Source organism: Geotrypetes seraphini, chromosome 3 (genome assembly GCF_902459505.1).
Source record: "Geotrypetes seraphini chromosome 3, aGeoSer1.1, whole genome shotgun sequence".
Classification (NCBI taxonomy): Eukaryota; Metazoa; Chordata; class Amphibia; order Gymnophiona; family Dermophiidae; genus Geotrypetes; species Geotrypetes seraphini.
In genome coordinates, this window is record NC_047086.1 from 314,177,740 (window position 1) to 314,194,429 (window position 16,690).

Genomic DNA, 16,690 nt, shown 5'->3' on the forward strand with positions numbered 1-16,690 from the left:
CGTGAGTTTGAGACCACTGATCTAACCAAACCAACACATATATTCATTCAACCTCAAATAGAAAAATAACCTATACCATCAAATGACTCCAGCTGCTCAGCATAACAGCAAAATAACATCCTACTTGACCATCAAACACTGACAAATCAACTACTCTTCAACAAGTCTAAAAAATAATTATCATTGGTGATCTATCAATGACAACCATCATTGATCCCTAACTGACCAAACCAAAACTGTCATAGAATTATCTCAATGCCACAAACACCAAAAAAGTTCCATAGCGGATGAAATAACCATAAACAGCTAACCTAAACGTCATAACCCCCACTCACAATACCACAAGTAGACACTGTCATATCATCGATAAAATATTTTTCTATTTGAGGTTGAATGAATGTATGTGTCGGTTGGGTTAGATTGTTTGAGGTTGAGTGAGTGTATATATTCACAATTGTGTACTTTCATTTTTTTAGGTTCTTTGATGTCTATTCTGATTCTCTGAAGAAGATACCGCGAAACAAGCTCATCAGAATCAAAATCAGAATTAGTTTCTAGAATGATCTGTCTGACGCCACTGAGATAAGTAGTTTTTTTAATATCTTTTAGTATTTATACATTATATTCATGATTTTGCACATTATTGAGCGTGATTTTATACACAGATTGAAGGTGGCAGGAGGATGGCCAATGATTGAAATTTTTGTTCGCATTGGCTGAATGGCCTTTAGGCTGGCATGTGATATAAACATATTTTCTGAGACCTTTCCTCCATGCCACAGATTACCCAAGCTTTTATGAAACAGTATGCCAGATGAGTTAATTGTTTATTAAGTTTCATAGTTACAGTTCCATTCTGTTTTGATTTCTGCAGTTGTTGGCTGTGGAACTTTTGAATTTTTTGTTTTTGGCATTGTACAGATAGACATATTTACATGTTTGCCATTGAGGGATTTCAATTAATTTAGAATATATATTTTACACAGGAAAATTCCTACTAGGCTTATGGCACCGGGATCAGCTCCTCTCTCCAATAATTTCAGGCAGAGTTCTTTACACTCTCTTGCTTGTTCACATGCCGCCACAAGGATTGGCTTGCCGTCGGTATTGCGGTTGTTAACATCTGCGCCAAATTCTAGGACCATATGAGCACAGCGCGCATGCCTCTTGGTTGGTGTAATGCAATAAAACAAAATGCCTGGAAAAATATGAGAGTCAGCGTTTCAAGAATTTATAGGGATAAAAGCGGTGCGTGCAAAATATCTGCTGAAAAAAGACTTGTTGGAAAACATTACGACAATGTGAAGCAACCACCAGTGGAAATTTTGAGCTCAGTAGGACTTCAGTGTACATGCCAGAAGATGAGATTCAACATAGGAAAATACCAACTCGGATTACTTCCAAAAATCTTCCCCCACCCCCCTTTACCTCACACAATCTGTGTTGGTAGCAAAACTATTTTAAAAGGAGGATATGTCCCTTTTGTAAAGTAAGCAAAATCTACAGTAACTAATAAGAATAACTGGAGAGTGTAACCTACCCAAGTTATTACCTGGAGCTCAAATGAGCAGGTTAAACCTTAAAAAATGTCTTTTGTTTCATACAGATGTGTTTTTCTTTTGGTCATTATATAGAATAATGTGGATCAAAGCTAGCACAAGGCTTAAAAGTTTGCTGAATGGAATGCACAAAATTTCTAAATGCATTCTTTACCTCCAGCACATAACCAAAGATGAAATACACTCATTGTGTACTTCCTTCACCCTCTCCCTCCCATAATAACTTTTTTTTAAGGTATATGGATGGATGCACTTGCCTTCCGTCCCTGGCAAGTACAACTACCACCTAACTCAACACCATGCAGCCCCCTCTTCTCCTCCTGTCCTCCTCTACCTCAACCAGGCCCACTCCTCTCCTTCTCCCTCCACTGATGCACTTCCCTATTCTGTTTCACCCCTACTAACTTGTGCCACTCTTTTCCTCGGTCTCCCCCCTCTCCATTTCCAACTCCCCTTGTTAACAATTCTTATTATGTTGTGAGATTATTCTACAATATTGCTGGCTTTCAAGTTGATATTTGAAAGCACTTATGCAACTGGCAGCAGTCAACTGCAAAATCCAGGTCATCTGAACAGACAGTTTTGGATGTATAAATTGGTATAGGCCACAATTATCCATCTGAAAAGGAGAAGAGTTGTGTGCATTCCAGAAGTGGCACCATTAAGATGTGTAATTTATACATCTACTATCAATATTCAACCTCAAAACATAATAAGTTAAACAGCTGAGTGAATCAAATAGCAAATACAACAACTTGAACTTTCCAACTTGGTCCAAGTTATACACGAATATTCAGTGGTGTCACCTAAAAAGATAGAACCACTAAATATAGGAATAATTTGAAAATGTTTGGACTGGATGCTTCAAATTAATATGTTCAACACAGAAGAATTTGGGTTTCTATATCAAAATGCCTTTTCTCCAATATTTTAATGGATTAGCAGTGAACAATGCAAAGCTGCTACCAACTGGTGTTTACATATAGTCAAGGACAGCAGTTTCCTAGAAAATCTATGTTGTTATGTAAGAGCTTAAGTACCTGCATGTATTAAATGCAGAAGTGCCAACACAGAATAGCATTCATATGATGAGCGGCAGCACTGACTACACAAGTGCTTTCCGCCTGATATTCAAAGTGATTTAAATGGCCTGGAGAGGCTCCTTGACACTTTAAATTGCTTGTCCAGGGTTAACCACAAATATTCAATGGCACCTAAGCAGATAAATGCCGCTGAATATTCACGGTTAGCACCTAAGTCAAAACCAGTTCATTTGTGGTTGATCCTAGGCAGAATTGGTCCTTAACTGCAGAAGATAACTGCATAAATTGGATCACATAAATAGCTTTCCTATCTTTATGCAGTTCAACTTATGCAGTTAAGTGCTAAATTTTGCACTTAACCGCATAAGTGTTAGCTGGCTAAGTATGCCTAGAAATTAAGTGTCAATGTCCAGACGTGGCCTGGAGTTGAATAGCCGAACGCCACCAGCTAAGTATCAGCTGATTGCTGGAGATGTATAAACCAGTTATATGGATAAATTTAATAACAGGTGGCCTTGGTTTACAGGGCAGGAATATACCTATTTTATAAAGACATGCAGGCGGATATGTGTCTTTACAAAATATTAGACAAATCCTGCAGAAATCTCACCTACATTAAAGGTGAAGACACTGCATCTGCTCAAGAGCTGGTATAAATCATGCATATTTTATAAAATGGATCCATATATCACAACACATCCTACACTCCATTCAAACAGCCTATTGCATAAGCTTGCATCACAAATACTGTTCAGCAAGGCCTAATTTTATCAGAGGCCATTTATGCACCAAAATGTTTTATAAAATTACCCTCATTTAAAATACCCAGTCAGCAAAATCAGTTTAGGCAATAGTGTAGCCGTTAGTCTCTGTTAGGGTTTTATATAAAAAGTATTTTAGTCTAAATTAGTATTTTAGGTTGCATTTTAGAACATAAGATCAGATTAGGGTGCAGATAGCAGTTGAAAAAAGTCTTTGTATAGTGTTTAATTCCCACCTGCCCACCTGTCCCTGGTGTAATCTCTGATTTATAGGCCCTTGAACCAATTAGAAGGCTAAAAAATAATTAGTTAGTAATTAGGTCTTAAGAAATAGCGTAAGCCAGGGGTGTCCAACCTGCGGCCGAGGGCCGCAGGTCCCCGTGAAGTATTTTGTGCGGCCCCGGTCGAGGGTGATGCAGTGTTTTCCTCTGCTGCCCCCAGGTGTTTACCATCTTGCCGGCTCCCTCCTCTGTCTTGCTGCAGCTTTTGCGCATTTGTGCGGCCTCAGAAACATTTTTTTCGGCCGATGCAGCCCAGGAAAGCCAAAAGGTTGGACACCCCTGGTCTAAGCAATCCTTTTGGAGAGTAACCTACCAATGACAACATTACAAAAATAATAATAAAAATTAAACATTACCATAGCTTAACATATAACTAGCAATCTTAGGGGACCATTGGAGATTCGCTGTCAGCCATCCAGGGGGCTCAGATAAAGGCACTGGGGGTGGAGGGAATGATGTTAAAAGGCAGGGGAGGTACCGGAAGATAAGCCATGGCTAATACCTTAGGGCGGCTTATCTTCCGTTTTTTAAACATAAGCCGTCCTTCTCTGCGGCCTATACATGGGTGCAGCCTGTGCAGACGGGCAGCCTATATGCAGGGAAATACGGTATTTGGATTTTCAAAAGGCGTTTGACAAAGTACCTCATGAAAGATTTCTGAGGAAATCAGAAAGTCATGGGATAGATGGTAATTTTCTATTATGGATTAAGAACAGGTTGAAAGACAGAAAACATACAGAGAGTAGGATTAAATGGTCAATATTCTCAATGGAGAAGGGTAAATAGTGGGGTTTCCCAGGCGTCTGTGCTGGGACTGCTGCTTTTTAACATATTATCAATGATCTAGAGATGGGAATATAAGTGAAATAATTAAAATTTGCTGATGACACAAAGTTGTTCAAAGTTATTAAATCATAAGAGGATTATGAAAAATTGCAAGAGGAACTTGGGAGACAGCGAGACTGGGTATCAAAATGGCTGATGATTGGATTACATTGGATTTATTATTTGATTTAGTGCTATTGACATAAGTATTTACCGTATTTTCACGCATATAACGCGCACCCGTGTGAAACGCGCATCCAGGTATAGCGCGCGGGAAAACAACATTTATGTAAATAAATTGACATATAGCGCGCACACGCGTATACCGCGCATTGCCATCCCGACTCTCCTCTCGCCGCCCTGCCCTCTGCCCCAAATCACCGCCCTGCTCCTGTCTTGCTGCCCCGACTCTCCTCTCGCCGCTCTGCCCTGAATCGCCGCCCTGCTCATGTCTTGCTGCCCCGACTCTCCTCTCGCCGCTCTGCCCCGAATCGCCGCCCTGCTCATGTCTTGCTGCCCCGACTCTCCTCTCGCTGCTCTGCCCCGAATCGCCGCCCTGCTCATGTCTTGCTGCCCCGACTCTCCTCTCGCTGCTCTGCCCCGAATCGCCGCCCTGCTCATGTCTTGCTGCCCCGACTCTCCTCTCGCCGCTCTGCCCCGAATCGCCGCCCTGCTCATGTCTTGCTGCCCCGACTCTCCTCTCGCTGCTCTGCCCCGAATCGCCCCCCTGCTCCTGTCTTGCTGCCCCGAATCTCCTCTCGCCGCTCTGCCCCGAATCGCCGCCCTGCTCATGTCTTGCTGCCCCGACTCTCCTCTTGCCGCTCTGCCCCGAATCGCCACCCTGCTCCTGTCTTGCTGCCCCGACTCTCCTCTCGCCGCTCTGCCCCGAATCGCCGCCCTGCTTATGTCTTGCTGCCCTGACTCTCCTCTCGCCGCTCTGCCCCGAATCACCACCCTGCTCCTGTCTTGCTGCCCTGACTCTCCTCTCGCCGCTCTGCCCTGAATCGCCGCCCTGCTCATGTCTTGCTGCCCCGACTCTCCTCTCGCTGCTCTGCCCCGAATCGCCGCCCTGCTTCTGTCTTGCTACCCCGACTCTCCTCTCGCCGCTCTGCTCCGAATCGCCGCCCTGCTCATGTCTTGCTGCCCCGACTCTCCTCTCGCCGTTCTGCCCCAAATCACTGCCCTGCTCCTGTCTTGCTGCCCCGACTCTCCTCTCGCCGCTCTACCCCGAATCGCCGCCCTGCTCATGTCTTGCTGCCCCGACTCTCCTCTCGCCGCTCTTCCCCGAATCGCCGCCCTGCTCCTGTATTGCTGCCCCGACTCTCCTCTCGCCGCTCTGCTCCGAATCGCAGCCCTGCTCATGTCTTGCTGCCCCGACTCTCCTCTCGCCGTTCTGCCCCGAATCGCCGCCCTGCTCATGTCTTGCTGCCCCGACTCTCCTCTCGCCGCTCTTCCCCGAATCGCCGCCCTGCTCCTGTATTGCTGCCCCGACTCGCCGCCCTGCTCCCAGCTCTGTAAGCATGCGCAGACCATCTACAGACAAAGAAGATGGTCTGAGCATGCTTGCGCTCAGTTTTCTGCGCCGGGTTGTCAGCACGCTTTTGTCGCAGCGCACTTTTGACCTGTCACCGAGGCGGGCCTTTGTCGCGGCGTGCTTTTGATCACCGTGGCCGTGTCCCCCCTCATCCCATTCTGTTGTCTATCTGGCCTTGTAATTGGCCCAGTGACCCATTGAATAGTATTTTGCCTATACAACAGCATCCCAGCCATTGGGTAAGCCTATAAAAGATCATTAGTGCTGCATGTAGAGCCCACATTTTAATTTTTATCTCTTCAGATTGGTATTCTGCATTTATCTAGTAGAGTTTATCGATTAAATTTAAATTTACCGGTAAAGTTTTTTCTAAAACGCCATAATGCCAGGAATGAGACGAAAGTCATATACAGCGGACTTTAAGCTTAAAGTCGTTGCGAAGGCTGAGGAAATAGGCAACCGGGCCACAGCGAGAGAGTTCGATGTTGGAGAAACATCGGTGTGTGAATGGAGAAAAGATAAAAAGGAACTGGAGAAATGCAATTCGCGAAAACGGGCACGTCGTGGGGCCAAACCAAAATGGCCTCAGCTGGAGGATGGCTTGAAGCAGTGGATTCTGGGGAGAAGGGAGCAAAATCAATCAGTCTCTACCGTTGCAATTCAGATGAAGGCAAAACTACTTGCCAATGGAAGAGGAATACCCGACTTCAAAGCTGGCTTCACATGGATCTCGAAATTTATGAAAAGAAACCGACTATCGGTTCGAATGAGAACAACTGTTGGCCAGCGACTTCAGGATGACTGGAAGCAAAAATTGATCGATTTCCGTGACTTTGTCGCCAAAGAAATATCTGAACTTGTCATCACTGCAAAGGACGTCATCAACATGGATGAAATTCCAATGGCATTCGACATTCCAGCGACAAGAACCATAGCCCCCACAGGTACTAAATCTGTTGCCATCACCACAACTGGGCATGAAATAACGTGTTTTACAGTAGTTCTTGGTTGCTCAGCTAGCGGGGTTAAGTTAAAGCCCATGGTCATTTTCAAAAGGTCACTATGCCCCGTGAAAAACTGCCCACCAATGTGGTTGTGCATTGCAACAAGAAGGGATGGATGGACTGCGACGTAATGAGATTGTGGGTAGATAAATGCTTTAGGGCAAGACAGGGTGGATTTTTTTCAAAAAAATCCTTGTTAATTTTTGATGCCATGGCTGCCCACAAAGAAAAAAATGTTCAGGCCTACATTAATTCTACTGGTGCCCACGTCGCTGTGATACCTGGAGGCCTGACGTGTAAGCTGCAGCCACTTGACATCGCAGTGAATCATCCATTCAAGACTTTTGTTAGAAAGGAGTGGGAGGAGTGGATGCAGAGCGGCACGCACGAGTACACACCCGTGGGGCGGCTGAAGCGGGCAACTTTCACAGAAGTCTGCAAGTGGGTGGCTTCAGCATGGGATAAAATAACACCAGATACTATTCGAAACGGATTTAGAAAAGCGGGCATTGTTTATGAAAACAATGACACTACTACCGGTAATCATGCAGCGGAAGGAGGCAATAACACGGATATCAGCGATGATGACGACGACGATGACGATATCACTTCGGAAATAAACGAGGATCGTCTGCAGGCTGTACTCACTTTATTTAATGAAGATGATGACAATTCAGATTTTGATGGATTCAACGATTCAGATGACTGTGATGATGACTGAATAAACCAGTAAACTTTGTTTATTTACAACTTTACCGTAATTACAGTAACTATTTAGATTATTTTGTCCTCGATACTTCGTTTGATCTAGATTACCGGTAAATGTTATTGTTTATAAGAATGAACATGTGATTTCTGTTCTTGTTGCTGAATTCATACTCACTAACTCTAGATTAAAAGTTATATGGTAGTTTATAAGAATGAACAGTTTTTTTCTTTTGACGTTTTTGGTTGGAGGGTGTGTGAATGGTGCGTGAATTCTATGTCTGGTTGAGGTGGTTGAGGTGGATTGAATTATTTAGCTGAAGAAATTACGGTAGTTACCCCCCCTCCCCCATTCCACACACATTACGGTAATTCTCTTCCATTTTTGTTCCCATTATAAAAAACACTGATAAGTTCCCAGAAAAAAAATACATTAAAATAAGAAGTGAAAACAAAGGCCCCTACAGATGAGAACATAAGAATAGCCTAACTGGGTCAGACCAATGGTCCATCATGCCCAGTAGCCCATTCTCATGGTAGCTACCGTAATCCAGGTCACTAGTACCTGGTCAAAACCCAAAGAGTAGCAACATTCCATGCTACCGATCCAGGGCAAGCAGATACCGGTACTTCCCCCATGTCTTAATAACAAACTATGGACTTTTCCTCCAGGAATTTGTCCAAACCTTTCTTAAAATCAGCAACGCTATCTGCTTTTACCATAACTTCTGGCCACTTCATTTTTAAGCTTAGATCTTTCCTTCCAAACAGAGACCTTGCTAGATGTCAAATACAGAAAGAACAAGGTAACTTCACAAGGACTTACCGGTAGCTGTGAAGGAAATGTGAATCTTCTCATATAGTGCAAAAATGTGCAAAGGTCTGGTTTTTTCTTTCGATCACTACATAGCCTAATGCCGCACAAGCAGCGCTGTTACAAACATATTCTGAAGGTCAATGCTAAGGTTAACAAAGTTTCCTTCCTTGGACCAGAAGGAGACACTGACAAACCACTAGAAGAGATCCCAAAACAACTAACCAGGCACAACACCCAAAGACCCACTCAGTGTGTGAACCAGTTGAGTGGAGTGGACTAACTGGGGGGGGGGGGGGGGGAAATGGGCCCGGAGTTTGCTCAGCAGAATTTCCCAGACCACCTCTTCCTCTCAACACATTGACACGCTGGTGGGTTTATTTTATAGCTTTTTCACCCCCTTTGGCTTCTCCTAACCACACTGCCCCCCCCCCACCCCTGAAGTCCTGTCCTCCCTTAAAGGTCTGCCTGTCCCCCTTTGAAGTCCTGTCCCCCCCCTGAAGTCCTGTCGCCCCTTAAAGGTCTGCCTGTCCCCCCTTGAAGTCCTGTCCCCCCCTGAAGTCCTGTCCCCCCTTAAAGGTCTTCCTGTCCCCTCTTGAAGTCCTGTCCCCCCTTAAAGGTCTGCCTGTCCCCTCTTGAAGTCCTGTCCCCCCCTGAAGTCCTGTCCCCCTTGAAGTCCTGTCCCCCCCTTAAAGGTCTGCCTGACCCCCCTTGAAGTCCTGTCCCCCCTTAAAGGTCTGCCTGTCCCCCCTGAAGTCCTGTCCCCCTTAAAGGTCTGCCTGTCCCCCCTTGAAGTCCTGTCCCCCCCTTAAAGGTCTGCCTGTCCCCCTTGAAGTCCTGTCCCCCCTTGAAGGCCCACCCCACCCTGAAAGCCTGATGCCCCACCCCGAAGGACCGCTGGCCCCCCCCCACCCTGAAGGACCTCTCGCACCCCCCCCGACGTCCGATTCATTCCCCAGCCCCCTCGCACCGTTTGCGGTGGAGAAGCAGCCTACCGTGGGTTCGCGATGCCAGTGAGCCCTGCGCTGCTTCCTCTGCCGCGGTCCCACCCCTTCTCTGATGTCAGAGAAGGGGCGGAACCGCGTCAGAGGAAGCAGCGCAGAGCTCACTGGCATCGCGAACCCACAATAGGCTGCTTCTCCACCGCAAACGGTGTGGGGGGGCTGGGGGATGAATCGGACGTCGGTGGGGGGGAACCAGCAATGTAAAAAACAAATTGTAAAACGCGCTCACGCATATAACGCACATGGTTATGCTCGGTTTGTAAAATCGTGTATAGCGCGCGCGTTATATGCGTGAAAATATGGTAGTGTTGTACAATAAAAATCTTATTAAAATATGCTATGAAATCTATTTTTTTAAAAAAATAATAAAACAATAGTTTAAATTAACAGAATCAAGTCAATCATTGATAAATCCTATAATCATAGTTTGCTTCCATAATATTGCTGAAATAATTCTGTTTTCAACAGCTTATGAAATGACAAATATAACAAACCATCAAAGAATTTCTCAAAGAATTCCATAACACAGGACCTACATAAGAAAAGGCTCTGCTTCTCGTGAGAGACAACTTTATGATACCTAAACCTGGCAATGAAAACAGCTCTTTGCTAGAAGAGCGTAAGGATGTCTGTTGACTATATCTTACCAATTTATTTGCCAAATACAATGGAGATTTCAAATGCTATGTCTTGAATACTATACAAATAAGTTGAACTTAATGCGTTGGTCTATAGGTAACCAATGAAGTTTATATGATCTATTGTTTTGCTACCTGTTAAAAGCCTTATGGCAGAATTTTAAACCAACGATGTACATTGGCCTGACTTAATCCTAGAGAGTATTTGAGTAATCCAACCTATTTGATATGAAAGCATGTGTCAGTTTTTCTGTTCAAGGATCGTTTTAGTTGATGCAACATTTGCAATTGGTAAAAACTTGTCTTTACAACATAATTATTTTGAGGACTAAAGCTCAAATGAGTCACAGTGAACACCCAATACTGTTAATTCTGAACCCTGAACCCTGGATCTCAGGAAAGGCTCACAATGCTGTTTGTCCACAAGAGATCCACATCGCTGATGTTTTTTTCGATATTAAGAACCAAGTTGTGCTCTATAAACCAATTGTTCAATTGATTTAATTTTCTATTTATATCACTGATAGCTTGATCATGATCTTCACCTATAAAGAAGAGTAACTGAACATCATCCGTGAAAAAGTGGAAAGTATCCTTCCAAGCATCAAGTAGCCTTGCCAGAGGCACAAATTACAGAGTACAGGGTATATAGCAAAGATCCCTGCAGAACTCCAGATCTCAATATGCCCTTTGATGACAATTGATTTTTCTAAGACATAGTAAAGACCTGTTGGAAAAATAGGACACAAACCAATGTAATACCGAAGATCCAACTTCAGCATCTTTAAGTTAAGTCAACAACTTATGATGTGGAAACTGTATCAAATGCTGCAGTTAAATCAAGTTGCATCCACAAAACATCTAGCCCTCTTTCCATTTTTACCAAAATGTCATCAACAAAGTCTAATATCAAAGATTCTGCATTATGATTACTCCTATAGGCTGACTGACGTGGGTATAATACCTCGCTCTTCACCAAGTAATCATTTAACTGCATCAGAACAACTCTTTCCAAAATTTTTGCCAAAAAGGACATGTTTGAAATAGGTTTAACATCACTGTACTCCACTTGACTAGCTTTGTTCTTTTTTTCTGATTAACGTAGTTATTGCTTCCTTCTATCCAACAATTCCCTTTAGTCAATGATAAATTTACAATGTGCCTCAAGAAAGAAACCAATATTTCATTGCACATTGCTAGAATTCTATGAAAGATAATATTCAGTTGGGCAGCCAAGGATCTTGCTATTTTTTTTAATTTCTGCCTCAAACTGGTGTAAATTTGTTCCACTCAGCAATAGATACTATAGGCTCTATAATGGCACTACATCATACCTTGTCAAAGAATAAAGATCAGTTTCTTCAGTCAACATAGAATGTTTATGATATTTAATGTGAGTAAGTGTAAAGTGATGTATATGAAAAAGAGGAACCCAAATGATAGCTACGTGATGCAGGATTCCACATTAGGACTCACTGCCCAGGAAAAGGATCTAGGTGTCATCTTTGAGGATACATTGAAACCCTCAGCTCAATGTGCAATGGCAGCAGCTAAGAAAGCAAATAGAATGTTAGGAATTATCAGGAAAGCAATGGAAAATAAAGATGAAAACGTTATAATGCCCTTGTATCTGTGGTACAGCTACACTTCTAATACTGTGTGCAATTCTGGTTATCATATCTCAATAAAGATATAACCGAATTAGAAAAAGTACAGAGAAGGGTGATGAAAATTATAAAAAAAAGATGGGACCACTTCCCTATGAGGAAAGGCTAAAGTGCTAGGGCTCTTTAGCTTGGAGAACAGACTGCTCAGGAGTGATATGATAGAGGTCTATAAAATACTGAGTGGAGTGGAAAGGGTAGATGTGAATTGCTTGTTCACTTTTTCCAAAAATACTAGGACTAGGGGACATCTGATGAAGCTACTAAGTGGTAGATTTAAAACAAACTGGAGAAAAAAAAATTCTTCACTCAACATGTAATTAAACTCTGGAATTCATTGCCGGAGAATGTGGTGAAATCGGTTAGTTTGCAGGGTTTAAAAAAGGTTTGGATAAATTTCTTAAAAGAGACGCCCATAAGCCATTATTCATATGACTTGGGGAAATCCACTGCTTATTTCTAGGAAAAGCAGCATAAAATCTGTTTTACTACTTGGGATGTACTTGGAACCTGGATTGGCCACTGTTGAAAACAGGATACTAGGCTTGATGGACCTTTGGTCTGTCCCAGTTGGCAATTCTTATTCACCCCTTAATCAAAACCAGCATAATGGATCAGAAAAAAACTCCATATAGTAGATCATACATTTTTTTGAAATATTTTTTTTAATCTATTGTTATTTAATGTTTACATCAAAAGCAATTAATTTTTAAATATTTTTTCAGTGTTCAAAAACAATTAATTTATTAATGATATATGCAGCTTTCAAGTCGGTCTTGGAACTCCCAACATCTGAACTTTGAAGGCATCTTTCAATAGTTGGAAAATTTCAAGGCATCTTTTAATACAACAGGCAAAGTCTTGACAAGGGCCCCTGTTTCACATATGCTGTATCAGGGGAAATACATAAAATAAACCTGCAGTCTAACTTGATCAGACAGAGAGTATAACAATCATAGAAAATACCCAATCTGTCCCCTTTATTTTGGTTTACATTATAAAATTTCCCTCCATACTTCAAGCCTACAAGTTTAAATCCAAATGAAGATTTTCAAATACAGTTTCCTGAGATAGTGATGCTGAAAATACATCTAACTCAGACATGTCAATATCTGACCCAAGGTGTATTAAAAGTTGGCCCACCAGATATTTTCCATTTTATACTTAATCTGGCCCGCCAGCACAAACCGCTGCCGCTGCTGCTGCTCATCACTCGTGTCTGCTTTCGCCTGGTCCTCCCTCCATCCTGGCTTCCTGATCTCCTCTTCAAAGCAGGCTGCTGAGGATCGCCGGCCGGCTGTAGCGAACCTTGGTAGCACGTTCCCTCTGCCGCAATCCCCTATGTCAAAGGAGGGGCAGAACCATGGCAGAGGGAATGTGTCACCGAGGTCGATGGCAGCCTGCGAGGTTCGCTACAGGTGGTCGGTGATCCTCAGCAGGCTGCTTTGAAGAGGAGACCAGAAAGCCGGGATGGAGGAAGGGTAGGAACGGCAGGCCAAATCTGAAGGTGAGACCAGGAAGAATAAGGGGGAAAACATGCAGGCCTTCAGGATGGGGGGGGGGAGCGGGCCTTGGTGTAGAAGTACCCAGAGGGAAAGAAGGGGGGGGGGGGGCAGATGTGCATATCTCAGACTGAGGAGAGGGTGGAGTGGGGTAGGGAAGAAATAAAACAGAGGAGAGGGAGAGAGATGGTTGACAATGGGATAGAGGGAGAGAAGGAACAGAAAGGGAGAGAAGTTTGATACAAGGGATGGTGTGGAGGAGGGGATGGAGATACTGGATAGGAGGGTAGTTGGGAAGAGAAAGGTGGACCCTGGGGTGGTGGGGAAGGAGGGAGAGATGCTGGATGAAAGGGTAGTTGAGAAAAGGAGAGATGGAGGATCTGGGGATGGTGGGCATCCATCGTTGCATCTGCGGGGATGGAGATGGAAAAAAGGAAAGATGCCAGAGCTCAGGGGAGGGAAAGGGAAATGGAAGGGGAGGACAGAGATGGAAGATGGATGGTTAGCACGGAGAAAGAAGAAAATGACAAATGGGCAGAAGACCCTGACAAGCAAGTTGTCAGAAGACAACCAGAGCCTGGGACCAACAAAAGGTAGAAAAAATAATTTTATTTTCTGTTTTGTGATTACAATATGTCAGATTTGAAATGCGTATCCTGCCAGAGCTGGTGTTAGACAGCAAGCGTGAACTAGGACCTAACAGAGAGAGGAAGTCTTTTTTATTTATTTTGTTTACACCACAGAGCCAGTGTGGGGTCAGAGACGTTGTAACTCTTTACTTCTACTAAGACTAAGCTTTAGTCACTTAGGGGTCCTTTTATTAAGATGCACATTTAGCGCGTGCTAAATCGGTTAGCGTACCTTAATAAAAAGACCCCTAAGTATCTTAATTAAAAATTCATCTCACGACTTAGCCTTTTTTCAGATTTCGGCCCCTTATGTGATTGAGTTTGACACCCCTGATCTAACTAAAAATAAAACCTTTTAAAATACCCTTAACTTTCACTGGCTTTTACAAAGCTGTAGTAGAGGTTTCTACCGTAGACTGGTGAGGTAAATGCTCTGATGCTCATAGAATTCCTATGAACTTCAGAGCATTTACCTCGCTAGCCTGCGGCTGAAACCTCTACTGCAGCTTTATAAAAAGAGCCCTTTATCATTTAAGTAAATCATTTAGGGGGTCTTTTACTAAAGATTAGTGCATATTATCAGCCACAAGACCCGTTTTATTGCTATAGGCCCTAATGCTAATAAACACGTACTAATCTTCAGTAACAAAACACTTTAAAAGTTAAACAGCAGTCACACTTCTAAATACTGACATCATAGTGAGACCCTTAGTAAAAGACATTAGGTTCTTACCTTGATAATATATTTTCCAGTAGATAGAGATGGTGTGCTGAACCATACAGTTGTCCACGCATGTGAGCAAGCATACTGCAGAAAATGTCAATCACAGCTTTTCAACTCTTCCTATTTCTCCATGGTCTCTGCCGCCCCCTTCAGTTTGTACCAAAGCTGGTGACAGCCCTACAGAAGAAGACAGGAGACGGAGGGGTAGAGGGAATTCTCTGAATTAGCTCAGATGAATTTTAAAACAACACTAAATGAACAGTAATGTAATTAAAACATTAACAAACCTCTGAGAGGATCAATTAATGTAAGAAAATACAAGTTAAAAAAGAAACAAACAGCCCAAACATATATGTAGCTCAACCATTCCTCCCTTGTAATCATATGCACAGAATCTTCAAAATCCTGTAGTTTGACTGACAGTAAACTCCTAGCTATGGAGATGACCATTAAGCTTGGGTCAGAAAGCAGGCACATCAGATAAATTGCTGGGAAGGGAGCTCAGCATACCACTCCTACCTACTGGAAAATATATTATCAATTTAAGAACCTAATCTCTTTTTCCAATGCAATAGAGATGGTATGCTGAACCATAGAGATGTATCTAAGCAGTCCCCAAAGTCTAGAATGAGAGAGATGAGCCTGTACATAGTACTGAGGACCCAAAAGTGGCATTCTCCTGTGCCGATAAGTCCACCCTGTGGAATTTGGTGAAATTATGAAGGGAGGACAAGGTCACTGATCTATAAATCTCCTTAGGAGGAATTGCCCTTGCTTTTGCTCAGGAGTTGTTGAATGTGTCTTCAATAAGATAGGTGGCTGTTTGCCACAACCAATGTATGCAGAGAATATACAGTACCTCTATGAATCCATCTAGAGATGATGGCCTTGGAAGTGGGTCTGCCTCATCTCGCCTGACTGGTTAACATGAAAAGATGATCTAAGAAATGAAACTCATTGGTCACCTCCAGGTAATACAATAGGATGCTCCTGACATCCAAAATCTTTAAGGCCTTGTCTTTCTTCTTAGACCCTGTGGGGTAAAATGTTGGTAGTTTAACCTCTTGGTTGACATGAAATGCTGAAATGACCTTCGGTAAGGAAGGAACACTATACAACGTCACTCCCACTTCCGTAATCCTGAGCTAAGGCTCTCTGCACGATAGGGCCTGCAATTGTGAGACTCTCCTGGCAGAAGTAACTGCCACCAAGAAGATTGTTTTGACTGTCAGATCCATGAGGGAGGCCTCCTGTAAGGGTTCATAAGGGGCTTTTCCAAGTCCCTCTAAAAATATGAGGGCCATTTTTAAAGAAAGAATCATTTTGTTGTAAACTCATAACAATTTATTGTAACTCAAAAACTTTCTAATTACAGTGAAAATATGTCAAACTACTTTTCAATATAATCCCTGTTGATGTACAAGCATTTTTGAGACCGGGAGATGAGCTTGACAATCCCCTCATTGAAAATTCTTCCTCCCCAGGTGAGTATAAGCCCTCAGGTAAGTAAATCACTGAATACTTCTACACAGATGTGATAGGGGCAATGTCTGGAAAGCAGTACAGTAAACCCCCACAACTGCGGTTTGCAAATCGCGGACTCAGTAATTCATGGTATTTTCCAACCGCCTCTTCCTGGTACTAAAGTCAGGCTACACCAATCAGTGAGAACATGAAGACTGCCAATCAAGTGGAGCAAGCTTCATCCAAGGCAAGGCAAATCATAGGTTGCATACGCAGGAGTTTCGTCAGCCGTAAGCCTGAAGTCATTATGCCATTGTATAGATCCATGGTGAGGCCCCACCTGGAATACTGTGTGCAATTCTGGAGGCCGCATTACTGTAAGGATGTGCTGAAACTGGAGTCGGTCCAGAGAATGGCCACCCGGATGGTCTCGGGACTCAAGGATCTCCCGTACGAGGAACGGCTGGATAAGTTGCAGCTATACTCACTCGAAGAACGCAGAGAGAGGGGTGACATGATCGAGACATTCAAGTATCTCA

At 43.3% G+C, this 16,690-nt stretch overlaps 1 protein-coding gene across 8 annotated transcripts in view; it reads right to left on the reverse strand.

The window, feature by feature from the left end:
- The window catches only part of ANKEF1 (ankyrin repeat and EF-hand domain containing 1), a 174,968-nt gene that overhangs the window by 94,562 nt on the left and 63,716 nt on the right, over positions 1–16,690 (reverse strand). For 5 of the 8 annotated variants that reach the window (XM_033939561.1, XM_033939562.1, XM_033939563.1 and 2 more), the window contains exon 3: positions 999–1,198. The exons of 2 other annotated variants lie outside the window; for them this stretch is intronic. In XM_033939561.1, the coding sequence (XP_033795452.1) occupies positions 999–1,198 (200 nt within the window). Of the gene's footprint in view, positions 1–998; positions 1,199–16,690 lie in introns of those variants that run through there. One more of the 8 variants, XM_033939567.1, reaches the window with a different exon arrangement.